Source organism: Dipodomys spectabilis, unplaced genomic scaffold (genome assembly GCF_019054845.1).
Source record: "Dipodomys spectabilis isolate Male_0828 unplaced genomic scaffold, ASM1905484v1 ptg000723l, whole genome shotgun sequence".
In the NCBI taxonomy this organism is placed as follows: Eukaryota; Metazoa; Chordata; class Mammalia; order Rodentia; family Heteromyidae; genus Dipodomys; species Dipodomys spectabilis.
In genome coordinates this window covers 54,422-81,784 of record NW_024871400.1, presented here as the reverse complement: position 1 = coordinate 81,784, position 27,363 = coordinate 54,422, and the positions used below count along the sequence as shown (strand labels likewise).

The following is a 27,363-nucleotide window of genomic DNA, read 5'->3' as shown; positions in this document are numbered from 1 at the left end:
CCTCAGCTCTTCAGCTCAAGGCGAGCACTCTACCACTTGAGCCACAGTGCCACTTGCGGCTTTTTTTTTCTGCTTATGTGGTGCTGAGGAATAGAACCCAGGGCCTCAGGCATGCGAGGCAAGTGCTCTACCACTGAACCACCTTCCCAGCCCCTGGAAGCTCTTTAAGACCATATTAAGCACCTCTGATCTCAAAGCCAGTTTCTGGAGCATTCCTGAACTCTCAAACCATTCATGGCAAGATGCCTACCTCAAAGAGCGTCTCTGATTTTGTTTGTTGTTCTTGGGGATAGCTTCCACAATGTTTGTTTTCCTTAGCTCAGTTCTTATTGGGAGTCAAAGTCTATAAAAATTTATCACAATAAGATGATTCAAGATACCAATGGGAGTAGTGCTGCTGAACAATGCTGGCAGCACATGCTGGTATGGGCGACAGTTGTTTCCTTCCTGCAGAAACTAGGACAACATGATATCTGTTCCACAGCTACATCCAGGGACACACATGCAAAGTTCAACCAGAATTATTCCTCCCAAAAGTACTGTTGAAGAAGAATTTTACATTTCATTTCTTAACCAGTACACACTGAAAAGTTCTCAAAGAAAAAATATTCGTGGCTGGGAAGGTGGCTCAGTGGTAGAGCGCTTGCCTTGCATGCATGAGGCCCTGGGTTCAATTCCTCAGCACCCCATAAGCAGAAAGAAAAAAGCCAGAAGTGGTGCTGTGGCTCAAGTAGTAGAGTGCTAGCCTTGAGCTGAAGAGCTGAGGGACAGCGCCCAGGCCCAGTGCCCAGTGTTCAGGCCCCGTGCCCAGTGTTCAGGCCCCAGGACCGGACCCCCCCCAAAAAAAAAGAAAAGAAAAAGAAAAAATATTCCCTTTCTGAGACTATTTCTATCCTGTTCAGCAATTACTGTTCTGAATTTGTGACAGCTAGTCATTATAAATAGCAATGAATCAACAACCTTATCATCTGCCTATTTATAATAAGAAACATATATTTGTATTTTGAAATAGATGATAAAGCTTAAGTCCCACAAGTGAAGGGCAGAATTGTTGCTAGAGCAAACAAGAGGGGAATAAAAGAAAGTCTCCTGGTATAAAAGAAAGGCAGGTCCTGGCACATAAGAGGGAGAGAGCACATATGAGACATGAAGGGGCTCATTCTGTTGCTAATATACTCCAAGGTTTTTAATTGCACTTTGAAACAAAGAACAGAAACCCTGACCATTACCTTCAGAGTTCTACAGGGTGACCAAGGGGTATTATCTCACCCCACAGCTGGAGTTGACATGGAGGACAACTTAGCAGCATGAATCAGGAGACATTAAAAAGTCTGGGCTTCACAAGAGGGTCTGAGGAAATCTGTGTGTGTGTGTGTGTGTGTGTGTGTGTGTACATGCTTGCCACAGGAAAAAATACATACAGGTAGGTAGAAGTACATTAATGTGTTCAATTTGGCCATTTCTGTCACAGGACTTCCAGAAATGTTGTATTTGTTTTTCCTAAAACTTCTTCTTTAATTTTTTAGCCTTTTACCTGTCTTTCCTCAATGACCAGGTGTTATTTTAATGTCAATTGAATGATGTGTCAATTAAATGATTATAAATCAAAAACAAATATTTTTAAGCTGTCTCATATGAAAGACATAGAAAGTCACGAGCAGCTGAAGAAGTAGAAGTAACGAATGAATAAGATGCAGGCAGGGGGAACCCTTTTCAATGTCAGCGTCAGACAATGGAATGGAAAGGCTTGATGATGGTGATAGAATTGTCTAAACCAGGACCTATGTTGAATGGTAACTATGTTTCTGGAACTCTCTTCCAGGGTGTTTTGTGTCCACCCGTCCACAAAGTACATCTAAAGTCAGCTCCCATTATAGACAACAGAGCTTAGTACCAGGCCACATAGCTAGTGAATAATAAGCAGGCTCTCCTGTGTCTAGCTGCCCACTAAAAGGTCCTCACCCCTCAGGCAGAGTCTGGGTACTTGGTGAGCTCCACAAGAGATGCCTTCACAGTGAGATCCGAGACCCCCGGCTGGAGACAGCAGCTGTGTGGCACACAGGAACTGCCCCTTCTTTGGGTCCTCCAATTTGGCTGTGGAGTCTTAAGTACTTGTGGTCAACAATATTTGCTTCACTAGGCTTCAGAGGCCTCATTCACAAAAGATAACAAAACCTGCATCATGTAACTACCATGAAGATGGAAGTTGTGTATTTGGAACATTTGGCAAAAGCAGTTTACTTTCTCCCTTCAACTTTCCCCAGGGGGAAAATGTCTTTCAAAGCAGCCAAGGTGTGTGTGTATGGGGGGGGGGTGTTATTTATAACCCTTGAGCAATAACCAATACAATTTTTTTTTTGTGGGTTGTGGGGCCTGAACTCTGGGCCTGGGCGCTGTCCCTCAGCTCTTTAGCTCAAGGCTAGCACTCTACCACTTGAGCCACAGTGCCACTTCCAGCTTTTTCTGCATATATGTTGCTGAGGAATCGAACCCAGGGCCTCATGCATGCAAGGCAAGCGCTCTACCACTGAGCCACCTTTCCAGCCCATACATATTTACAATGCTGCCTGGGGTTCACAGCAAAGAAGTCAGTCAGTTCTGTGGTTTTTGTCTTTCTGGTCTTAACTCACAGGATGCAGGAAAGATGAAAGTGGTGAACATCTTCCTGGTTCCTCCTATGGTATTCACAGGGGGTACGGTCACCAAGACATAAAACAGTACCAGCCAGAATGAGGGTTTCAGCCACACCCATCTCCCACTACCCGTCTTGGAATAAAGGTTGGGCAAGCCACCCACACCCAGGGAGGGCTTAGCAGACCAAGCCCTAAGTCACCCTGACAGAGATGCATTGAGCCAACAGCTTCTATCTGCACTGACCTCCCCTCAGCCTGCACAATGCAGATTCACACCACACAGCAACGCATACACACACACCACAAATACACATCACAGAGATCACAAACAATGTACACCATGCAGCAGCACATGTACTACACACCACACTTGTACTACAGAGACACTACAAATGCACAATATACAGCAACATATCACACTCACAACATACACACACATTCCTGTGTGCTATTGAAGGCTTCACCTGGGCAGGGAAGAGCACACTGTCCTGACACAGTCCTGGGACCGCACTATCCAAACATACGTCAGGAGGTGAAAGTGGGCCAGGTAGAGAACCCAAATTTCTAGACAAGGTCTCCATCACCTCTTGACTCCAGCTCCCAAAGAGCTAGTCACAGTGAGTCTGGCAAGGGCTTGGTTGGGATGGGCAAGGGACAGGAGCCTTCCAAGGGTTTTCCTGGGCCTGAATGTTTGCCACATTCAGTGAGGAGGGTTGTCTACAGAAACAGGAGTACACCAGAGTGACACCGCCACGTCCAAGCAAGTCCACCTTCAAAGCAGACGTACGCTGAAACTGAACCAGCACCACCCCAGGGAGCTGCCTGTGTGTCAGGCCTCCCCCTCCCCCTCCTCCCTTGGCTTCTCTGGTCAGACTTGGTCCTCACTCATTCCAGTACTTGCCAGCCTTGGTCCTCCAAGTACAGCTGCCACTATTGCGAAGGCCGTATTTGGTAATGGTAAATAATCACTCTCCGGCTCCACCTGTGGGCTGTGGCGCCTGCACCTGTGTGTGACAAGGCTCCTGCGGCCTTTCCTTGGGATGTATGTAACCCCCTGTCCCACCTTCTCTGCAGATGTGGCTCTCCCTACCACATCCATCTGCGAGACAGATTTCCCTACTCTTCCTTCTCTGTGGGACACGAGTCTCCCATTCAGCTTCTCTGGGGCTGGGGCTTTCCCACCCCGAAGCTCAGCGCATGCACTGCTCTTCTAGGTGCCGTGCCCTTGCTGCTATCTGATGGCCATCCTTCGAGGGTTCTCCCGCCAGCTGACGCTCCTCTTCCAGACTGCAGAGGCCCTGGGCAGCCTCCTCTCTGGAGTTAGTCCTGTGACCTCACCCAAGTCTGTGATCTCAACATGGTTTCTTTGCAAATGAATCCCAGATCCAGCCATCAAGTCCTGCTGTCACTCACAGTCTCCTCACCCTTGGACTGCCTGGCCACTGAACTGGGCTGCCTGCTCCACCTTTGGCCCTCTCATTCATTCCATTTGGAATCTGGACTGGACAAAGCGAATCTTTCTATCCTCTTCCAGTATATTCTCTTTGAGCTTCATACACACATCTGTCACGTGACCAACAAACTCCTGAGTGGCCAGCTGCTGCTCCCCTCGCCTGCACCAGCCACACTGCCCTGTCCATTTCCTGACAAACACAGAGAAGCAATTCAAGTGTCACTCCTTGAGGAGCAATGTTTCCAACTAGCCCCCACCCAACCCCAGTTCAGGGTCTGGTTCCTTAAGATTCACTCCCATGGTACGTGAACTTCTCCCGGGGGAATCAATGAAGGTCATACCTCCAGGTGAAAGATGGCAGGGCCAAAGTAGTGGAGCCACAAAGAGAAAGATGATGTCACTGCCTCAAAGTGATGTGCTAGCTCAAGGCCCCAAAAGGGAAAATTCCAAAAAATAAAAAGTGTCACCTGATCCTCCCACACTACCCAGGGCAAAATTCGAGAGAAAGAACTGAAATGTGGCTGGTTTGATTGTATATTTATATCTACTGAACACCATGCTAGGCATCAGGCGCTCTGGGGCTGGCTGGTAGCACCCACAGACACACCCTCAGCAGGCCGCTAACGCAGGCAGCCTTGGTCCTGGCTCCCAGCTCGCTCGCTGTCTCTCCAACTAAGAAGTGGGCTGGCAGAATGTTTCTCCCTGGTGCTGAGGTTGCTAGAAGAAAATGGGCTCCATTTGGTTTACAAGTAGTATTTGCCAAGCTCTTATTTTGAACCAGAGGCTGTACCAGAAGCTGAACAATAGCCCAAGAAGAAAAACCTCAGTGTGAGAGGAGTGTCCTACAGATGTGTGGCTAGTTAATCTTACACTGAGCGCTGCCTAAGATGAAGAAGGCTGGACGCTGTTGTGGGAATCAAGGGGGACAGCTTCCGGGTGGGGGGGGGGGGCATGCCTGGGCTCGCCCTGACAGTAGGTGGCAGAAATGCTGGAGGACTAGAGCACAATGTAAAAGACGCCTTTTCCTAAATGCTTTGCTCTGAGTGCCCCCTAAGCCCCGTTGAGGGGTAAGACTTATTTCCACTTCCCATCAAGGAGATTTCTGGCCTTTTACATGATCACAGATCCCTAAAAATGTAGTCATTCCCCCGCCACAAACACATTCATCTTATAACAATCTCGGCTCAGGATCCTCCGAACAACCAGTGCCAAGTACAAAAACAGAAATACCTGTATTCACAGTGGTCAAACACCCCCCATACCTGGGAAGCTGTACTTCCCACCTGTATTCACAGCAGTCTGATGTCAAACACAAATGTCTCCCCACCTGGGAAGCTGTACTTCCCACCTCAAACAAGGGACAATGACTGCTCGCGCTTAGGTAGAGTTGTGGTGAGATTCTGAGGTCATTTTACAATCAGTATAAGCTAAGGATTTTGCAAGCTTCACTGTAATACAGAAAATAGATCTGGCTTATGATACAGCATCTAGCTACAGACTGCTTCACATTTCAAATTTAGACATATTTTGTTGAGTTCCTATAATATAGCATGGGCAGGAAAAACCTGGAAAAAAATGTGAAGCTTGAGAGCATTACGATGAAAGAAAGAGAAAATGAAAACAGACATTTTGTTTTCCCCACTCTTTCCTGTGAATCCAAATAAGAAAGGTACTCTATATTTGCATTTGAAAAAACTAATTACAAGCCAACTTCTACAATATCAGCACACAGAATATTTTAATGAGCATCCAAATACATCAAAATCCAAAAGGCTCTTTCTATGCACGGGAGAGGAGGAGGAGAGGCAGCTAGCCGAAGACAAATGCTCTCCCCAATTTCTATCTCTTAGAACAATCTCACCACAGAGAGCACATCAAATATCGCAACCTACCTTTAAGGATTAAACAAAGATGCTTCTTTCTTGTGGCCAACACCTTCCTAGAAGAAAATGTTATCCTCGCAGAAGAAATGGCAGGAACCTCTGGGAGGATGTTGCTGCATTTGTATTCTGCTCAGAAAATGTCATCACAGATCTGTTTACCTTAACTGTGGACCATGATTCAGCCGTGACAACTGTCTTGCATACTGATCAATTTATTTGCAGTAAAATTTCAAGCATTAACTGCTTAGGTTCTGAAAAACCAGATACTAAGGTTTTTGTACAACTGTAATAAACATTCTTTTTAAATGTCTAGATTGCTATTCATATGCTTCTATGAGATAATATGAAGTATTTTTCTTGATGTGAAAGCAAGGAAAAGTCCTATCCTCCTCTAGATGGAGGGCTAGGCTCAAAATTCTCCAACAGCCCCTTTGGGATGGGATTTTGTAGCCCTAAATACAGAAAAAGCAAGCAAACAAAACATGAGAATAGGAGTTTGGGGCCTGTGAGTCTAAGGCCTCGCTAGGCTTTAACAGCCGCGCCAGCCTCTGCAAACACCTTGTCCCACAGGTAGGCTGGATCTGGCCTCAGTAGTGATTGCTGCTGTACCACAGGACCAAAGCTACATGCCCAAGTGACCATGAACCAACACCTCTGGAACTGGGAGCCAAAATAAAACTTTTCTTTCTGTAAGTTGTTTTTTTAGGTATTTTGTCATAGTGAGGGAAAGCTAACTAACATATTCTGAATGAATGACTGGGCTTTAAAAAGACAACAAACAAAACCTCTTCTGAAATAACTTCTGAATTTGTGTGTGACCAATGATCATATTATGCAAGTCTCCATCAAATCTATGTTTACAGTCTAACATCAACACTACAAAGACACATCTCTTCTGCTAAACAAAAATGGATGTAGGACAGTAAATAATAAAGATCAGAATAAAAGATGGTTGTAGCATATCCTAATTCATATCTTGTGGAATTGTTTCTGTTTTAACAGTCCTGGAGCTTGGACTCAGGGCCTGGGTACTGTCCTTGAGCGTTTCTGCTCAAGGCTCTCATTCTACCAGTTGAGGCACAGCTCCATTTCCACCTTTTCCCCTGGCTAACTGGAGATAAGAGCTTCATGGACTTTCCTGCCCTGGCCTTGCTTCAGACCACAGATCTCAGATCTCAGCCTCCTCAGTAGCCAGGATTACAGAACTGAGCCAACTGCACCAAGCTGGAATTATTTCTTATACTGGCCTTCACAACAATAAACATTTCCATTTGCCTCTGCTTAGGCTATGCATCTTTTAAGATGGACCTTCCCTTGTTTAAGGCCATTACCCCGAGGCCAAGCACCCCTCCCCTAGCCCTCTTCTCTTTCCTCTACTGCTCTCCACTTTCCCTGTCAGTCACTGCCCCTCTTCCTTCGCCTGCAGCCTCCCTTGAGGCTTTCCTCCATACTTTGCTTTGTGTTTGCATCTCTTTGTCTTCTTGGACATTTTGGATCCCTACAACTTGCCCCACCCCCTCTAAGAAAAGACACTTGGACATTCATACAAACTTCCTTCCCAAGGTCTCTCCTCTTTGCTTCTGTCCTTCTGCACCTGGCTTTTGGCTCCAAGTTTTAAATGTAGCCACATACTGTTGTTTGAGTCTACATAAAGATTAATGTTAATAAATTTCGCTTTGCATGGAATACTTGGTATTATCCTGTTAACCGCAGAAAGAATAATTCTTTTCAGGTAATCTTAGGCAACCAGGACAAATAGCATATTGTTCCTAAAGCAGAGTTATTTCTATAAAATGCTTTTTCTATAAAAAGAGAAAAATAGTGTGAACGCTCTCCCAGTTTACACATATCCTCCCAGAGATAAAATTCTCCCTAAGACGTTTTATACAATAAAATGGTTTCCTTGTTGAGCATATTCCTTGATGAATACATTCATCCATCATTCAAAAAACGTTTTGTGTTAAATTTTAAATAGTGAATTACTCTACCCATATGAAATAAGCAAACTCGTAAAGCTGTTTACTTGCAAGGTATTAAAATTGCTTTTCCTGTCAAAGTGGTTGAGGTGTATCATGCCTCTAGACACCAGAAGGGACCCATTCTCCACGGCCCAGTTCCTGCTGGGGAGGCATCCGGTGTTCTCGAGGAAAGGGCACAGTCGCCTAGGGTGACAGGGAGCCGGGGCGGGTGCTGACTGACAGGAAGCTGGGGCGGGTGCTGACAGGGAGCCGGGGCGGGTGCTGACAGGGAGCCGGGGCGGGTGCTGACTGACAGGGAGCCGGGGCGGGTGCTGACTGACAGGGAGCCGGGGCGGGTGCTGACTGACAGGGAGCCGGGGCGGGTGCTGACTGACAGGGAGCCGGGGCGGGTGCTGACAGGGAGCCGGGGCGGGTGCTGACTGACAGGGAGCCGGGGCGGGTGCTGACTGACAGGGAGCCGGGGCGGGTGCTGACTGACAGGGAGCCGGGGCGGGTGCTGACTGACAGGACACATCTTGTGGCCACCGAGAAGGCTGCGGGACACCTCTGACATCTCAGAGACTTCAGCCCAAGCACGAGGGTCACCTCAGCGGGGACTCCCTGAGACAGATGAGCACATTGTTAGGTCGTTTGCCACCCTATGAGGTCTCTGGAAGGAGTACCCAACTCTGCAGCCATGCAGCGCCATCAGACACCACACAAATGAGTGGGTGTGGCTGCTTCAGTCTCTAATCACCAAAATTTGAGTGTCAAGAAAACCTCACCTGTCCTGAAATATTTTTGGTATTAAAAACTGTGAAAACTATTCTGACTCAGGCACAGAAAAACAGGAGGTATGACAGATGTAGTATATTGGTCACAATTCCCCAAACTGCCTATCCCATCTTTGTTCCCTAGATGGTTAGTGTGTAACTGAATGTGTATATATGTGTGTATGTACATATGTGTGTGTGCAGGGCTCACGTCATCATTTGGGGTTATATGCTGTGTATGCATTATTACTCTAGAAATATTATTATGCACACCAGTCAGAAGTGTAATACACAGTACTACACAGCTTTCTCTCTGGCCACCAACAGAGTATGTGTTATTATTATTTATAGCCCAAACACATTTGTATTTATTCTTGGATTCATTGTTTTCTTGACATCAGAGAACCTCCCCTTGGGATCACTTATTGTCTTTTACAAATTCTTTTAATGAGGACTTTAATTCCCTATATTTATTGCCTGCAAATGTTTTTATTTAAAAAAATTTCCAGCCAGAAATGCAGGTGTTCACGCCTGTAATCCTAGCTATTCAGGAAGCTGAGATCTGAGGATCACAGCAAAGTCCTCAACACTCTTACCTCTGATTAACCATCAAAGATCCAGAAGTAGAACTGTAGAGCTCCCGAGTGGTAGAGCAAAAGACTTGCGCAGAAGAAGCTAAGGGACAGTGCCAAGGCCCTGAGTTCACACCCCAATGTTGGAACAACAACAAAATCCTCTTCTCAATCCTAAGAGATAAGTGACCTAATTACAGAATTCAAGATTTACATTAACTCTTCACTAATGCATTGAAAACATTATTCTACTTTCTTCTTGTTTATCCTTGTGAAGATGTCAACAAGATTATCATAAATGCTATTCTCACGTATGTGATCTGTTTGCTGTTAGGTATTGCTTTCAAAAATTTTTTCCTCAGCTCTTTTCTATTTTTCATCTTTTCATTTAGGTTTGGATGTCGTTTTTATTTATCTAGCTTAGCATTTGTAATAGCTTCTGAATCTAGGGCTCGATGGTGTTTACTGTGTTCAGAAAATTATGAGCTTCTTTTCCTTAAATATTGCAGACCTCAGCTCTTCACTGTCACTGAACCTCTGTCAGAAGTAGACCTCATCTCTTTGTCTCTTAGTCAATCTTTCATATTTCCTAACACTCTCTCTCTGCTGAATTCTCTGTAACTTCTTTACCTCACTCTCTAAGTCACTGATTTTCTATATATCAGTGTTTACTGTAAGGTCCGCTCCGGGGTGGCGAGCAGACCCCGCCCTCCTCGCAGCCGCGACTCCGCCCCGTGCCTGCGTTACCTAGGCAACTGGCACACCTGGAAGAGGCCCTGTCTGCATCCATTCAATCTGGCCACACCTTTCGCCCATCTAGTCCCACCTTCCTTTGCCTGGCCACACCTCCCCCACCCCTACCCTATATAAGGCACGGCCCGTAGTCAGACGCTCTCTTTCCTAGCCTCATGGAGTACCAACCTGGCCTGGTGCCAGCCAGAGAGATGAATAAACCTACCCCTTACCTGAATACCACGTGCATGGTGTTGTTCTTACTCGGCAGCTTCTTTAAAAACCTAACATTTACTAATTGTATTTTTCAAAGCTATAATTTCTTGACAGTCTACTTAGATTAAATAACAGCCAGCTAGCTGGCTCTTTTCTGTTTGACCCCAAAGAAATGATGACTTTGTTCATTCAAACAGCAAGAGATGAGGTAGATTTAATTTGATGGAGAAAATGAAGTAATAGAATTTGTACTCAGCTATCATCAGATGATTCATTTCAACTACACAATGTCATTCAGTGCATTGTTTCAGAAGGAGTGGATTATAAGTTAAAAATGGCCTGCTTTGTATTCCATGATAAAATTAATCTAAAATGTTTTGTAATTTTTAATTAATATAATTCTATCAATTTTAATATATATATTTTTAGGGATCACACAAAAATGTGAGTTCATTTTGAAGAGAAGTTTAAAGAAAGTAGAAAATTAACTTTGTAAAAATAAATACATCTCCAAACTTGGATATGCACTAGCAACCCAGAAGACAAATCACACAGTTAATTATAGTTTGAATGAAGATCCAATTGTTAATTTCTGTGTGTTTCAGGCATTCCACATGAGCAACTTACCTGAAAAGCTTTTCAATTTATATGTCAGGGAAGTTAGTAATTACTTCAGCTCCCTACTGACTTTATTAGAGAAATGATAATCTTTGTATAGTTAGCTTATAATTATTTATCAAGTGAAGTTGGTATTTAATTTGGAAAAATATAAACCCTACAGTCTTAAAACAACAACAACTGGGATCTATACTCATAAGAAGTGTGTGACACTGCTAATATACAGCATAGAGAACCCTAAGAAGAGGTTAGCTGGGTAAATGGAGGTAGATTCAAAACCACTAAGCATCTTTCCTTACCTGGTCTACACATACCTGGTCACCAACCGAGAGGCTCGCTTTTAAATAGTTCAAAAGGAAGCTTGTGGTGCAGTTTCAAGGTATTTTGGCTTAAAACAATTGAATTCAGGAAGGGGGCAGCCAATTATAGAAGTGAAGGGTGGGTGAATGCAGTCATAGTATATATGTGAAATATAATACATGAAATATGCATGTCAAAATGGAACTAGGAAAATCGAGATGGGTGGAACTCGGGGAGATGCTGAAAAACTATGATCAAGATGCATAGTATTTGTAAACTGGCAGGTTAACTGTGCAACTATTTAAAGGTAATAATGGAAAAGCTAAATTCATAGAAAAGCACAGCCAATTACAATGGTGAGGTCACATCAGGCAAAGTCAAACTGAATGTCATTCTTCCTGGTAACTAACTGCATGTCATGGAAGAAAAGAGAGAAACACTGCACAACAGAAGGAGGCACCATAACTTCATGTGTCTTATAACCCTCAGTTAAACTTAGGGCCAGAAAATAACCTTTTTGCTATAAGGAACAATCACTTTATTTTTTCCTTACTTTAACTATGTTATAATGTAAAAAGTAAAGTCAGCCTTTGTCCATTTTCAAGATAAGACAGGTGACCCTGATTGAAAGTTGCTCACACAGTAGCAGGTTACTGACGTGACAATCGTACAGTCCCTGCACTTGGAAGTTCCCTAATGTAATAGGCAAATAGGACAGTAGAAGGGGGTGGAGGTGTGTGTCTGTCTGTGTTTAAGAAACAGTAGGGGTAAAGTAGACAACAGTAAAATGAGTATGTGCCAGAAAGCACATACAGAGTCTTCCGACCAGGGGTGGAGACAGGGGTGGGGGTGGAGACAGGACCATCAATCAATCTCCAAAGGTACATATACTAAATTAATGTAAGCTAGGTGACTGACGCTAAGTAAGATTGTACAATACATAGTGCTCAAATTAACAAGGAAGGGAGGGAGGAAGTGATCTGTACCTTAGGGAGTATGTTGCTCCTGGCAACGGTTTGTGGGAGTGCCTGCTACCAGACAATCTTGCAACCTTGCAATCATCAAAAACCATAAAAGTCTCATTTCTTCTGTGTTTCTTGTTTCTAGTCCACTCTGTAAGCTTTGGATGGGTGAATGTTTCTCACAATACTAAAATAAATCCTTGCTAAAATGTTTACCTCGTGAGACTCTCCTCTTTGCGAGACTCTCATTCTGAAGTGCGTTTCATGAGTGGGTCTCAATGATTTTGCATGGGCTGTGAAACTGTGGCAATCCTCTCCCATCCATTCCTGAGTGACAGTATCTGGTGTGTGTGACTACTTAATAAATGGCAGACCCTATAACCACACAGTAAAGCTCTATGAAAGAAAAAAATGCCTGGGTTTGCACACCACTGTGAGCACACAGTTGGCATTCAATTAATATTTGTTTAATTAGGTGGATAGGCAATTAAAATAATTAATGTCTGGCCTAGTCCAGTGAATGGGGAGCAGAGCCGTTTACAGCCACGGGGATCTGGTGGGAGGAGTCACGGAGGGAGAGCAAGCTTTGCAGACTCAGGAGGCCCCCTCAGACCCAGCAGGCAGCTGGAGCAGATCTGCCTTTTGTGATGCTGATCAGGAAAAGGTACACACCCCAAACTATCCCTTCAGCACTCTTTCTTTGCCCACAGGGAAGAACTGGAGTTCACAAACCCTCTGGTTACTAACCAGTGGTTGGTCTTTTGAATAAATTGGCATAGCACTGTCCTAAAGCTTCACAATCCCAGATCACCAAACCTGTTTCCTAATCGTGTCACCCCAAACCCTAGCACCAAGCATCCAGCCAGACAAATAGACAAACAGACAAATAGACGCTATGTCAAGGAAGTTGGCTAAGCTAAATTGGACATTTTTTTTTTCCGGTGTGAAATGATTAAACAACAACAACAAAAAAAAGCGAAAACAGACACAGCTGTGATCCTTGATCACATTCAGTCATTTTAGTCTTTGGGGAACTTGGAATCCATCAAGCATATGAAATAATAGCAACCAATTTCCAGACTATGCCTCATTTCAAACTGCTGATGTTATAGAAGCATCAATGTTATTCTAAAAATAAGGAAAACTTCTTGCAATTGTTATTTCACACTTAAAATAACTTCCACCATAAGTATCTAACTATCTCAAAAGCACTATCTTAGGCTGGATGTCACACACACACACACACACACACACACACACACACACACACACACACACACACACACCCCTAGAATGTCACACACACACACACACACACACACACACACACACACACACACACACACACACACACACACACACACACACACACACACACACACACACACACACACACACACACACACCCCTAGAATGTCAGCACTGGGACACTGAGACAGGAAGAACCAGTTTAAAGCCAGCCTGGGTGCACAGCAATACAAAGCCTACTGCTGTTTTATTTTTTTTTTTAACTTTGATGTTTTATTATGGACCACACGATGTGAAAGAATCCATAGCAGAACCCCTTGGTGTCTTTTGCAGTTGTCATTGCCCCCAGTACTGTAAAATCCTCTGTTCCCTAAATCAGAGTTCACCAACCTCAGCTCAGGCGGCATATGACTCCACCAGAGGGGCATCAAATACAAATCATGGGAGGGGATGCCCATTTACAGAGCAACATATTGGCCTCTGTCCACCCAAGCCTGGAGGACAAGACCTAGAGATGTGACAACTAAGAATGTTCCCAGAGAGCTGAGAAGCACCATTTAGACACACCTGAGCCTTGAAGCTCAGGCTTCTCAGATACCCTGCTAACCTGACACAGAGGTCCATTTATACAGAAAAAGAGATGCCACTGCATACGTATGAATTTTTAAAAAAAATGGAGCACAGTTTCAGGCATGTTGACGGCTACAGTGAAGCTCATGTTCTAATGTCTATACAGGGGACTGCACGTACCTTTCCTGACCTCCCTTCAGTCTTTTAACAAGTACACTGACTTCTTAAGTGGTGTTCCCAAATTCTGGGAGTTCCCAAAATTCTTGGCTTCAACTCAGGCAAATCTCTATGCTGCTCTCCCCCCAGATGTGTTCTCCTGATTGCTCCCAGGCCATGCTGCCTCTCTGTCTTTCCTTCGACCACCTAAGCCTTGATAGTTTCCCAGACCCACTTGCAGATGCTCCCAAACTGTTCTAGAGCTGTACAAAGAAATCAGGGATTGTGGGCTGGGAAGGTGGCTCAGTGGTAGAGCGCTTGCCTTACGTGCATGAGGCCCTGGGTTTGATTCCTCAGCACCCCATAAGCAGAAAGAAAAAAGCCAGAAGTGGCGCTGTGGCTCAAGTGGTAGAGAGCTAGCCTTGAGCTGAAGAGCTAAGGGACAGCGCCCAGGCCCAGAGTTCAGGCCCCACGATCGGACCCTCCCCCCAAAAAAAAAAAAAAAAAAGAAATCAGGGATTGCCAACTCAGAAAAGCAAGTATCATTCTCCATTATTAAGACTTCTTGAATCCGGAAACAGATTGAGACATGACCTGTCTAATGGCATAAAATGCAGGCAGGAAAGGCTAGGATTACCTGGCCCTAGGCGCCCCAGTCCCTAAAGAGGGTAGGCTGTTTGGCTGGGGACTTGCGGTTCCGCCCCAGGAGGAAGATGAAGGGTAACAACAGACAGTGACTGATACTGAAGTCTTGAATGTATTCTGCTGGACCACTTACACCTTGCCTGTCCATCACCTCCAGCCACCCAGCTGTCAAGACAGTCTGCGGGCCCTACTTCACCTCTCTCTATAACACTTGGCTATAAGGTCAGGATGTTACCTAACAAACACGTGCCTTGCTCAGCTTCAAGGGAGGACAGGACATCACCGGGGCCATAGAGTTATTTCGCAGTGTCCCCCCCCACCCCCCCACAATGCATCTACTTCTCCCACGGCACCTTACGGCACCTTGCTACTCCAGAGCCTCCCTCCGAATGGTTGCCACACTATCCACAGGAAGTGTCACAAGTGCATACTGGACCATGATTCTTCCTTGCTCTGTTCTTAAATGGCTTTTCACTGCCTTTAGCGGCCAATGGGAACTCGTAAACCCAGACCAGGGCATTCTATGAGCTAAGCTCTGGCCCACATCTCCAGCTGCTCATGCCTTCTCACGGGGCCACATCTTCTAGCCACATTGCCCTTTCTGGTGGTTCTAGATCGCCTACCTTGTCCCACTTGCAGGCCTCTACAGGATCTCCTCCCTGTACTTAGAATGCTCTTCCTTACATTTCTCTTCATCCTTGAGAGTTTGACTTAAATATCAACTCCTCACACAAGTCTCTGCCGACTTCAAACGGCCTTTAACAAATTCTAATGTAAATTAGTACCTTTGGTTCTGTCTCGGGAATCATTTCTTCATAGGCTTGAGACACTTTATTAATAACATGGTCCTTTTGTGACTACCTAGCTTACTACCTGATAACAGTGGCTGAACCAATTTTTCTATCATCACAACCCCAGAAACAATATCAGTATCTGACACGTGGTAGTTGCTCAGTAAATATTGGTCAGTAACAGCTATCATCGCCACAACTTAGAAACAACTGATGTGCCCTTTGTTAAGTACATCTAATGGCAATTTTTTTTGGTTGGTTGTGGGGCTTGAACTCAGGGCCTAGGTCCTGTCCCTGAGCCTTTTTGTGCTCAAGGCTAGTGCTCTACCACTGGAGACACAATGCCACTTCTGGATTTTTCTGAGTGGTTTATTGGAGATAAGAGTCTCATAGCCTGTCCTGTCTGGGGCTGGCTTTGATCCACAAACCTCAGATCTCAGCCTCCTGAGTAGCTACAATTACTGGCAGGAGCCACCAGCGCCCGGTTAATATTAAAATTTTATTCAGCACTAAAAACAGTGAACCATCAGTTTGCTGAAAGAGAAAATTTACATGCAGATTCTTAAGAGAAAAAATGAAGACATGCTATAAAGTCCGGTACTAGTCCCCTTTTTGTAGTTATAAAATATCTGAAACTGGTAGCTTATTGAAGAGGTTTAAATAGCTCACAATTCAGGAGGTTTTAAGATATTATGCTTGCTGCCGTGTGCCTGGTTGTAGAGAATGACTCATGGTAAATGCATCACAAAGATGGGAGCACACAGGAAGGGGAAGAGTTAACATACAAGACAGGAAAAAAGAGTTCTCTGGTCTAGAATTATCCCTGAACAGAAACAACAGAGAAAATCTACTAGTGTGAAAGTACTGGAGACCCTTGTAAGGACTGGAAATGACCCAGAAGTCAGGAAGTATTTTCAACCATAGGAGGCACAGCAGCAAGACCCATGGGAAGAGCTGGGAATCAATCTCTTTTTCCTCTAGGGACTTCTCCTACCATAAGTAGTTGATGGAATTCTAACCTAAATCCAACATTGGAGACCTAGATGGAGCAGATGAGCGAGTTTTGAAACCTGGCTCACACCAAGTAAGAAACATGAGGCTGTGAGGCCCCGCTTCACCTCGGACCATCACCAACTCCCGGAGCGCCACCACCGTGCCGCAGAGTAGGGCCCCTGCAATGAAGTTGTGGGTGTGTAGTGATCAGCTAGAGAAAAAACAAATGGGAGTTTGGGAGGTGGCCTTTGCACCCTGAGCTCAAAGTACTAGCAGAAATAAGTCCTGGTGCCTCTCAGTTCATTTAGCTGTGTTTACTAAGCTCTTACTCTGTGCAAAGCAACAGTATCTAGAAAGGAGGTTGAGGAAGAAGTTAGAGAAATGTCATGTGACCCCTGCAGATGAGAGTGAGCGGCTAGCTCAGGTGTCCTGTTCTCCTTGTTGTTTAGGAAATCTGAAATCTCCTTCTTGGAGCTATCCCTTGAGACTTTGTTGCCAAGAAGCTGGAGACTCCCATGTGGCAAGAACAACACATCCCTATCCATGCTGCTGCCATAGGAGCCAGTTTCACAGAAAAGGTGATCACTTCAAAGAACTGTCAGCTGGTAAGTACTCATCATGCCAAGATCTCCAGTAGCTCTGTCAAGAGAAAAGATGGAGATATCACTGTGTGTCAAGCCGAACAGGCACTGACTTGGATGACAAGTCCCCAGACCGGGCTTGGAGTGCTGGGCGCCACTGCACCCAGCAGATGCTCCATCTGCAGCCCACGGCCAACGGGATGGGCAGAACAGTTTGCAGCAGTGGTGAAATAGAATAGGGACCGTGCAAAGCACTTGAAATTTTATTCCTTTTTCCAATGTAACCCTAAAGTATTTGCATTAACTTTGTTTTTTCCAACTTTCACTACATTCAAATCTATGTGTTTTCTGTTAATTTCTAGAAAGTTAAGCAGGTTGAAGTTGCTCAACCAAGTGGCAGCTGCTTCTGTTATTGGCCCTCCACACCACAGGCACCTGCCTCTTGTCTCCTTGGCCTCCTCCTTTGTCCTCACACCAACTCTGGACTCCTGTGGCCCATGCTTCTCCCTGGTCTCGTGTTCGCGGCCCTGTCGTTCCGCCTGACCTCGTGTAAGCCCTGCCTCCCCACCTCCTGGCATGCAACCTTTTGTCTAGGTTGTCTAGAGTGGCTGGCGAATCCTCCCTGATCCTGGGACTTCTCTGCTGTCACCACTGTGGAGAGGCAGTCCATCTCACGGGCTCGAGGCCCCAAGCCCCGGGGCCCAGCCCCTCGGCGACCCCGCCCATGCCTGGAGCCAAGCCCTCCGGACTTGCACCCGCGAAGGTCCTCTGCCAGACACCCCGCCTCCGCTGACCGCCGCCGACGGACGGGACGCCGGCTCCTCGGCCTAACGTCTCCAGGTCGCCCCCCGTGTGTCCGCGCGCCCAGCCCGAGCCTCGGCCCGCAGCACTCGCGCCCACCCGTCTCCGGCGGGCACGGAGCTCCGCGGCTGAACGGGGTTCCTCTGCTGCGGTCCCTAAGCAGCCAGGCGGCCCGGGCCGCTGCCCGCGTGTGCGGCCTGCCGGACGGCGGCGCGGCCCGGACAGGTGAGCGCCAGCGCCCGCCACACTCGCTCCGTCCCGCCCAGGACTTGGGGGGCGAAGCCGGGGTCCCACCTGTGGGCTCCCGGCTCCGGACCTCTCCGTCCGTCCGCGCGGGACCCACCATGCGCACGGCGGCCCGACCCCGCGCTTCCCGGGGAGGGGCCGGCCGGGGCGGGGGCGAGGGGCAAAGGAGGTCGTCCCGAATGCGGCCCGGGCTGCGGGCCGGCCGGGCCCCGCGGGGCCCCGCGCCACGCCGCCCGGACCCGGGGTGGGACCGGCGAGACCGGGCGAAGACGCCGCCGCCCGCTGCCGCCGCCGCCCGCGGTCCCCGGGCGCCGCGCTGCACCAGCGCCGGCCGCCGGCGGGGCCGGGGCCGCGGCCGCTACTCACCCGGAGGGTTGACGGCCGCCGGCGTTGCCATCTTGCGGGCGCGGACCGGCGCCCCGGGGCGCGGCGGAGCCCGGCGCGCGGTCCCGCCGCCCGGCGCAGGCCCAGCGCGGCGGCCGCGGCCGCGCACACAAAGGAGGGCGCGGGCGGGCGGCGCCTCCGCGGTCCCCGCCGCTCCCCGCCGCTCCCCGGCGCCCCCCGCCCTCCCGCCCCGCCCCGGCCCGGCCGCCTCCGGCTCGGCCTTTGTCGCGCGGCGGGGGCCGGCCCGCCGCTCCCGGGTCCGAGCCGTAGCACCGCGAGACTTGGCGCCGCGGCCGCGGGACCCCCCACCCCGCCCCGCTCCGACCCGACCGGGCGCCGGAGGCCGGCGGGCCGCGGGCGGGCCGCGGGCGGGAAGCGGGCGGGCGCCCCCGGAGCCTGCGCAGGTGCTCCCCGGACACACCCCCTCCGCGCGGGCGAGCGCCCCGGCGCCGCACCGCTGTCGGGACGCTGCGCGGGGCCGGGCGGCCCGGAGCCCTCCCGGTCCGGAGAGAGGCCGGGAACAAAGGCGTCCGGGCTGCCCACTTAGCATGCGGCGGCCGCGCCGCGGTCCCGGGCGGGCGGCGCGGGCGGCGCGGGCGGAGCGCGCCGGCCGGGACCGGGCGGCCGCCCCCCTCGCCTCGGCCCGCGTCTTTCGCCCGAGGCCCGGGCGGGCCGGCTCCGGACAGCTCGGGCGGCTCCGGCCCGCGCACTGAGGACTTGGAGGAGTTCCCCGCCCCGCCCAGGCCCGTGCGGGAGCCAGGCTTCCGGGAGGCCTCCCGCGCGGGTGCGTGAGACCCGAGGGGAGCGGGCGCGGCGGCCGCACGGGCGCTTCTGCCGGGTGTCACCTTGTCCTCGGTCTTCCCAGGGCGAAGGGGGCGCGTGCGAAGGAGCGGCCCGGCCGTGGTCGGCGCCGTCCTCCCGGAGCGCCCGGGGCTGTGGGCGACCCGAGCGCGGCGGGCGCAGCCCCCGCTGGGACGGGCGGGTCCGCCGGCCGCCGCCACCGCTAACGAAGGGGTCCAGAGGCCAGCGTGGTCCCAAAGTGGAGACCGGACGTGGAACGCGTGGCCGAGGCGGGACACGCGGAGGGTAGCGCGAGGAAAGAGAGCGCCGCGCATCGGCCGCAGGCCGGGCCGGGCCCCCACGGACCGAGCGATGTCCGCCCGGGCCAGGCCGGCCACCTCTCACCGGAACCGCGTCCACGGGCCACGCTTTCTGCAGGTTCAAGACCAAGGGCGGCTCAGCCTCCCTCCGACACTTCTCGAGGGCAGCGCTCAGAGCACCCCGTGCCCAGGTGAGGATGGTCAGCAGGCAGGGGATGGTCAGCAGGTGAGGGATGGTCAGCAGGTGAGGATGGTCAGCAAGTGAGGGACAGTCACCAGGTGAGGATGGTCAGCAGGTGAGGGATGGTCAGCAGGCAGGGGATGGTCAGCATGCAGGGTACAGTCAGTAGGTAAGGGACGGTCAGCAGGTGAGGATGGTCAGCAGGTGAGGGACGGTCAACAGGTGAGGATGGTCAGCAGGTGAGGGATGGTCAGCAGGTGAGGATGGTCAGAGGCAAGGACGGTCCAGGTGAGGATGGTCAGCAGGCAGGGGACGGTCAGCAGGTGAGAGATAGTCAGCAGGTGAGGATGGTCAGCAGGTGAGGGACGGTCACCAGGTGAGGATGGTCAGCAGGTGAGGATGGTCAGCAGGTGAGGGACGGTCACCAGGTGAGGACGGTCAGCAGGCAAGGACGGTCACCAGGTGAGGATGGTCAGCAGGCAAGGATGGTCACCAGGTGAGGATGGTCAGCAGGCAGTAGATGGTCAGCAGGTGAGGGACAGTCACCAGGTGAGGATGGTCAGCAGGTGAGGGATGGTCAGTAGGCAGGGATGGTCAGCAGGCAGGGGACGGTCACCAGGTGAGGATGGTCAGCAGGTGAGGACGGTCACCAGGTGAGGACGGTCAGCAGGCAGGGGATGGTCAGCAGACAGGGGATGGTCAGCAGGTGAGGGACGGTCAGCAGGTGAGGGACGGTCAGCAGGTGAGGGATGGTCAGCAGGTAAGGGATGGTCAGCAGTGCAGATGAGGGTTTGCAAAGCTCCCTTTTAAAAGCAGGGAATCTTCACTTAGGGTTCTTGGCTTTGATGGCATGATTTCTGGAGAAGCCTCAATGGGAAGAAAACCTGGCAGAGCTTTGTAGAATAAGTAAACAAGCAGACAGACAAGCAGACAAGCAGACAGACAAGCAGACAAGCAGAAGGGCACAGGCACACTCTACCAGGGTGGGTCTTCTCAGAGGGAGACACACACACTGTGCTCTTTGACATCAGGATATTTATATGATAAAGGGGGTCTGACTTAAAGTCATGCAGAAGGCCGTTTATCTTTGTTCTAATTACTCTTGGTGTTGCTCTGCTACCACTTGGGCTCAGGATCTCTGAAACCAACCTGCACTTTAAATAAATAACCAGTATGTTTGGGCATCCCTTTTAGGAAAGAATGCTTTCTGCCATGTATTTTAAAACTGGTGTTTATCCTGGAGATAGAATGTGTCCTGCCATAGTGCTCGTCCTTTGAGGTAAGCACTTTGTTCCAGGAGTTTTGAAGGAATCCAAGGGTTAAAACTAAGACGATAGTGCTATATATTTTCTAAATTCTTTTTCTTTTCTTTTTTCTTTTTGTCAGTCCTGGGACTTTAACTCTGGGCTTGGGCGCTGTCTCTCAGCTCTTTAGCCCAAGGCGTGTGTGTGCTCTACCGCTTGAGCCACAGCATCACTTCCAGTTTTCTAGTGGTTTATTGGAGATGAGTCTCATTGACTTTCCTGCCCGGGCTGGCTTTGAACCCTGATCCTCAGATCTCAGCCTCCTGAGTAGCTAGGATTACAGGCGTGATCCACCGGCACCGGGCTGCTTTCTAAATTCTTAGATGCCATTTACCTTACTTTCCCTAGTGTATCCTGTCTAATTTTCCCCTAAAATGACTTTGGTCCCTTAATCTTAAGGGAAGTTGATGGGTGAGGATCAGTCTCCTATATTTGCTTTAAACTGAGTTTTTAAATTCCTGCCATTTGCCATACCTCATTTTTCCTAGTCTATCCTGCTTCAGTGTTTCTGCTGCCCAGAGGCCCTTCTTGGAGTTCATTCATATCCACAGCACCCAACATTAATTTTCCTCCCTTTTCATTCTACAAGTTTGTACATCTTATCAATTTACCAACTATTTCAGCCACTACCTGTACTCATTCTATCTCCAAATACATTTTAATGTTCTTACTAAAAAATAACATTATTGAACATGGCTATCACATGACAGATATTTAGCCTTGCATGTCTGCTGATGAGTTGTATTGTCTGTCCACTTTTCTGATTGTTACTCCATACATATCTTTGGTCTATCATATAGATAGCTGCTAGAAATTGGGACAGTTTCTATAGTCTGGCATCTGTCCATTGTTGAGATTTGGGATAAAGAATAAGATGTTTGAAGTCCACAAGGAACAAGATATTTTGTCTTAACCCAGTCACTAAACCTCAGCGTTACAAAGGAACTCTGTTGATGCCCAATTCAGAGTTCCCAAGCTCTAAGTGAGGAAGTGACCTTCTCAAGGTCATGCAGCTCAAAGGCCACAAGAGACTTAGTTAGGCGTCATCATGGGGATGGGTGGAGAGTGTTGAGGAAGGAGCAGAGGAATGGGTCTTCTGGGCCTTCACTCACTCTGTTTCTCAGTACTCAATATATGTTAAATGCCCAGAAACATTGATTGTGGATAAATGCCCCCCTTCCTAAGTAAACATCTGAAATGGATCAGTTAGTCATTGTTGAATACAGAATGGCATTTACACAACACAGTGGTCTTATGCTAATTATGAGAGTTGGCAGACTGTAACCAGTTAACAGGCTTAGGAATTTCACTCAACCTTTAAACAACCTCGAACTTTTAAATGCCAAAGGAAGCTGTTAATTTTGAAGGTGAGGTTTGCATTAAAAAAAAAAAAATTGACACAGTCAGATGCTGGTGGCTCCCACCTGTCATCCTAGCTACTCAGGAATCTGAGATTGGAGGATGGCTGTTCAAAGCCAGCCAGGGCAGGAAAGTCCACCAGACTCTTATCTCCAGATAGCCACCAAAAACCAGAAGTGGCGCCGTAGCTCAAGTGGTAGAGTGTTATTCTTGAGCTGAAGAGCACAGGGACAGTGCCCAGGCCCAGAGTTCAAGCTCCATGACTGACAAAAACAAAACAAAAACATTGATACTTGCATGGAGATTTAGTACAGTGTGAGTGCAAGGTCCCTAGAACTGACCCAGGGTTGATTCTCTGTTTTTGAGACAGAGTCTCTCTATGTAGCCTAAGCTGGCCTCGATTCTTTGGTGCATGTTGCCTCTGTGCATCAAGTGCTGAGACGAAAGGCTTGTGATACCATCCCTAGCATGACACCCTCACCCTCTAAGATCACCGTCTAATATCACCACTACTGTTATTGTCATTGTGCAGAAGTATTAAGTCATGGAAAGACATAAGAAAAAACTAACTGCATATTACTGAATTTTTATAAAGCTAATCTGCACCACTGTGTGGTCCCCAAAATATGTATTTTGGAAAAGGCAAAGCTATGGAGAGAGTAAAATGTTCAGATGTGGTCAGGAAAAGGTGGGGACCAAAGGAGGAATAGAGTGAGGACAGATGATTTTAGGATAGGGAAAATATTCTGTATGACATATAATGGTAGATCAGTGTCATGCAGTTGTATAACCTATACAGTGGACAAGAGTGAATCCTGATGTAAACTATGGTCTCAGGATGATGATGTATCAATGTTGGGTCATCAGTTGTACTAAGCATATGTTTCTGATGTAGTTGTATTGGGAGAAGCTGTGCAGGGATTTTTGAAAGCTCACTGTACTTCTCACTCTGCTATTCTGTGAACCTAAAACTACCCTAAAACTAAGATCCATTTTTTTGGGGGGTCCGGTCGTGGGGCCTGAACTCTGGGCCTGGGCGCTGTCCCTCAGCTCTTCAGCTCAAGGCTAGCACTCTACCACTTGAGCCACAGCGCCACTTCCAGCTTTTTTATTTTTGCTTATGTGGTGCTGAGGAATCAAACCCAGGGCCTCAGGCATGCAAGGCAAGCACTCTGCCACTGAGCCACCTTCCCAGCCCTTAAGATCCATTTTTTAAAAAGCAGAGAAGTCTTAGATGCAAAAGGACTAAAATACAGAGTCATGACAGTTAAAGCAAGGTTAGTACAACATAACTACTACATAATTTATTATTAAAATTGTTTTCTGAATTTTCTGCTTGTTTGAGATCAAACAGATACACATTTCTAAAATACCCTAATAACTGAGGGTGTCATTTCTCACCTTAGTTATTCCAAATGCACATTTACAGTGTGTTTCCTGAGTAGTATTGCTGACAGCTGTAATGTAGCAAATGTTTATCAATTGTCCAGTACTGTTCAAAGACAGAAGCAAAGTGCTGTGACATTATTCTATGGCTTTTGGTTGCGATAAGCCATGGCTTATCACATTGGCAAAATTGTTTTCCTCTTTGCATGCATAACTGAGACTAAAATTATTTTGATAATCTTTCTAGTAAGATCAAGAATGTTTAGCATGGAGACCTGCAGAACAGCAAGACATTCTTGTGAGAAATGCCACATCATCCATACTCTATATTGTTTTTGTGTGTGTCTTCTTGTGCACTGTGGATTGAACACAGGGCCCAAGGAAAGCTAAGCAATCACTGAGCTATATCTGTAAGCCAGTCATCCTCACCTGATGGTCTGAGTTGAAAAAGGATTCTGAGCAACTGTGAATGCCATCCAGTTTTAATAAAGAAGTCACTAGCATATCCATTGGAACGTGTAAGTAAATCTAAAAGAAATCTGTCAATACTATGAAATTAAAATTTTAAGTATTAAAGAAGTATCTTGTGATAGTTAATTTGTAAATCAAATTGTTGACTCTGTCTTTTAAGAAATATGTAAGGCTGGGAAGGTGGCTCGGTGGTAAAGTGCTTGCCTTGCATGCACGAGGCCCTGAGTTCAATTCCTTAGCACCACATAAACAGAAAAAGCTGAAAGTGGTGCTGTGTCTCAAGTGGTAGAGCGCTAACCTTGAGCTGAAGAGCTGAGGGACAGCGCCCAGGCCCAGAGTTCTGGCCCCACAACCGGGAAAAAAAAAAATCAACATACAAAGTAAATGTCTGAGCCAGGTGCTGGTGGCTCACGCCTGTAATACTGGCTACTCAGGAGGCTGAGATATGAGGATCACAGTTCAAAGTTAGCCCCAGCAGGAAAGTCTGTGAGACTCTTATCTCCAGTTAACCACCAGAAAACCAGAATTGGTGCTGTGCCTCAAGTGGTAGAGCACTAGCCTTGAGCTGAAGAGCACAGGGACAGCGCCCAGGCCCAGAGTTCAAGCCCTATGAATGACAAAATAAAAAAAAAGTACTCTTTACCTGACTTATAAAATTGTAACCCCTCTGTACATCACCTTTGTAACAACAATAAAGAAATTAATAAAGCATTTATTAAGCCATAACACTGTAGTGAGGTTTGCAAATGAACACAGCTAAACATGCTAATTTCAGGAGCTCAAAATACAAAAGACATAAAAGGGATAAAAATCCTGGTAGACAATGTGTAGGCGCTGTCCTTTTATTTTGCACCAGGATTTCTATAAATTTATCATTATCAGTCTTTATTATCAAATACCGGAGCCAAACTGCCTGCATAGGGCCTTTTTCTTAATGGAAACATTGATATGGCTGCAGGATAAAGTTAGGTGACAAGAATTAACTAAGACAAGCAGATCTGAGCAACAAAAGTCTGGTGTATCTTGTGTTTATTTTCTGATCACATGGAGCTTGATAACTAAAATACAGAATACTTGAAAGACAGATACCAGAGCAATTACTTGTGATATCACACAAACCTGCATACTTGCTGCATACCTGCAGCGTGACCCTAAGCATTTTGCTAAACCTAAGCTTCAGTGACCTATGAAAAAAATGGGAATAATGACACCAACTTCATAGCACTACACTAGAAATCACCTGAGGTGATAGAGGCTATACGGTGTCTGCCACAGCACACACTGCACACCTGATGTTAATTAGCCAGGAAAAGAAGGGGACAGTCAGTGTCTGGGACAGTGAAACTTTCCATCGGGTTTAATTATTTTCCATTTCTTCCACTAACTTCCCTCCCTACTCTGCCTAAACCACGTATTTCCTTCAACCTTCCACAGCACTTAATTTTATTATTCTCTCACTATCAATTCTGTTTCCCTGTTTCCATGGCTATCTGAAATTTGAGCTACTTCTTATACTAAACAGTAATTTTCTGGATGACGAAGCTCAGATCTGAGGCCTGGGTTGGACTGAACTGGAGACCATCCTGTTCAGTGAGTAAGCCAAGCTCCAAAAGCCAAATGTCACATTTTGGTTTTTATGTAGAATCTAAACCTAATATGATGATCATGATAAAACATGAGTGTAAAATAAGGACCTGGTGGGTGAGTCAGCAGGAGGGAGGAGGAGGTAAAGAAGAGGGGGCTGTGCAAATAACACGATCAAAGTTCATGGGTACTCAGAGAGCATAGGGTGATTTGCTTAAAAACACATACTGTCTGCAGCTATGTGACTATCTGAAAGAAACTCTTTTGTACAATTAATTGATTGATTCAAGGAGAAAGCTTATTGTTTGGATGCTGGAGTGGAGCTAAACAAGATATTGGTAAACTTAACATTTCTCCTTTTTAGTTGCCGTGATGTTCACAAAGACAAGCCTAAGACCCAAACCTGAGACGCACAAGGGAAGAAAACAAGCCTTATCTTCTGTGTCATAAATAAAGGCTATGAAACTGTGATTACAGTTTTTGAGTTAGAATTTGTGAAAATGCTTTTGCTTCTGGTTTTCATGGCTGTCCAGTGAACAGAGTGAATGCATTTATAGGAAACACAAAAGGCAGTTTCAGAGCTAGGGAAGGATGAAAGACATATTTCTTGTATTATTTGCTCACATCCCAAATGAACAGTGTTTGTCCCTACCACCATAGGCAGTTCCTTACATGGCCACCTGTGGCCAATGTGAACAACTGCACCAGGGCATGTCTTTCTGTTTAGAACTCCATTGTGAGAGCAGAGTGAAGTCTCTCCAGGGTATCATCCCTGTGTAGATTTCTGCAACCCAATTTCCCCCTTTTAGGGGAATAATAATAGTGGGTTAGGGATGACCCTAACAACAGGAACTGAAGTTGATCACCTGCCAAGAGCCCATTTCCATATAAGGTCACATTCATAGGTACCGGATGATGAGAGTGTCCATATATGAACTTTGGGAACACAACCCATTACAAGGTTCCTGTTTCTGCCGGCAGCCTCTACCTCCCTACTGACCTCATGGCACCTCTGGGGACCCATCTCCTTCCTGGCACCCAGCAGATCACTGCTGGGCCTGAGCTGACACTGGTAATTCAGTGAGAGCTGGGACGAGACTGCTCTGGGACTCGGGGCACTAAAGTTTAGAGCAGGCCCACACAGAGGCCAGTCTGTCTCTGGCACTAAGACATTGGGACACTTCCTCAGGGCTTCAAGTTTTCCTGTGTCCTGGGCAGAAGTAGTTGCAGCTACAGGGTAGTAGGAGGAGCGGAACACCTCAGGGGTGGGACAGAAGGGAGGGGCAAGAGCACAGAAGTGAGCAGTCCAGGGACAGGGCTGTGGGGAGCAGAACGTGAGAGGGGCAGGGCAAGAATGAGGAAGTGAGTGGCCCAGGGGTGGGGCTTGTGGGGGGCAAAGCTTGAGAGTGGGGCTGGGAAGTGGGCTTAGTGGTAGAGTGCTTGCCTCACATGCATGAGGCCCT

General features: G+C 47.6%; 1 protein-coding gene and 1 long non-coding RNA gene across 3 annotated transcripts in view; one reads left to right on the top strand and one right to left on the bottom strand.

Annotated features, from left to right (window-relative positions):
* Window positions 1-18,550, bottom strand: part of Arnt2 (aryl hydrocarbon receptor nuclear translocator 2) — an 86,707-nt gene extending 68,157 nt beyond the window's left edge. For both annotated transcript variants that reach the window (XM_042672544.1, XM_042672545.1), the window contains exon 1: window positions 18,498-18,550. In XM_042672544.1, the coding sequence (XP_042528478.1) occupies window positions 18,498-18,528 (31 nt within the window). In that variant the 5' untranslated portion in view covers window positions 18,529-18,550. The remainder of the gene's footprint in view (window positions 1-18,497) is intronic.
* Window positions 18,551-19,465: 915 nt separating this feature from the next.
* Window positions 19,466-26,371, top strand: LOC122102027. Its single transcript, XR_006146446.1, has 4 exons — window positions 19,466-19,806; window positions 20,991-21,075; window positions 24,093-24,363; window positions 26,265-26,371. It is a non-coding gene; the product is annotated as an uncharacterized LOC122102027 (long non-coding RNA).
* The last annotated feature ends 992 nt before the right edge of the window (window positions 26,372-27,363 follow it).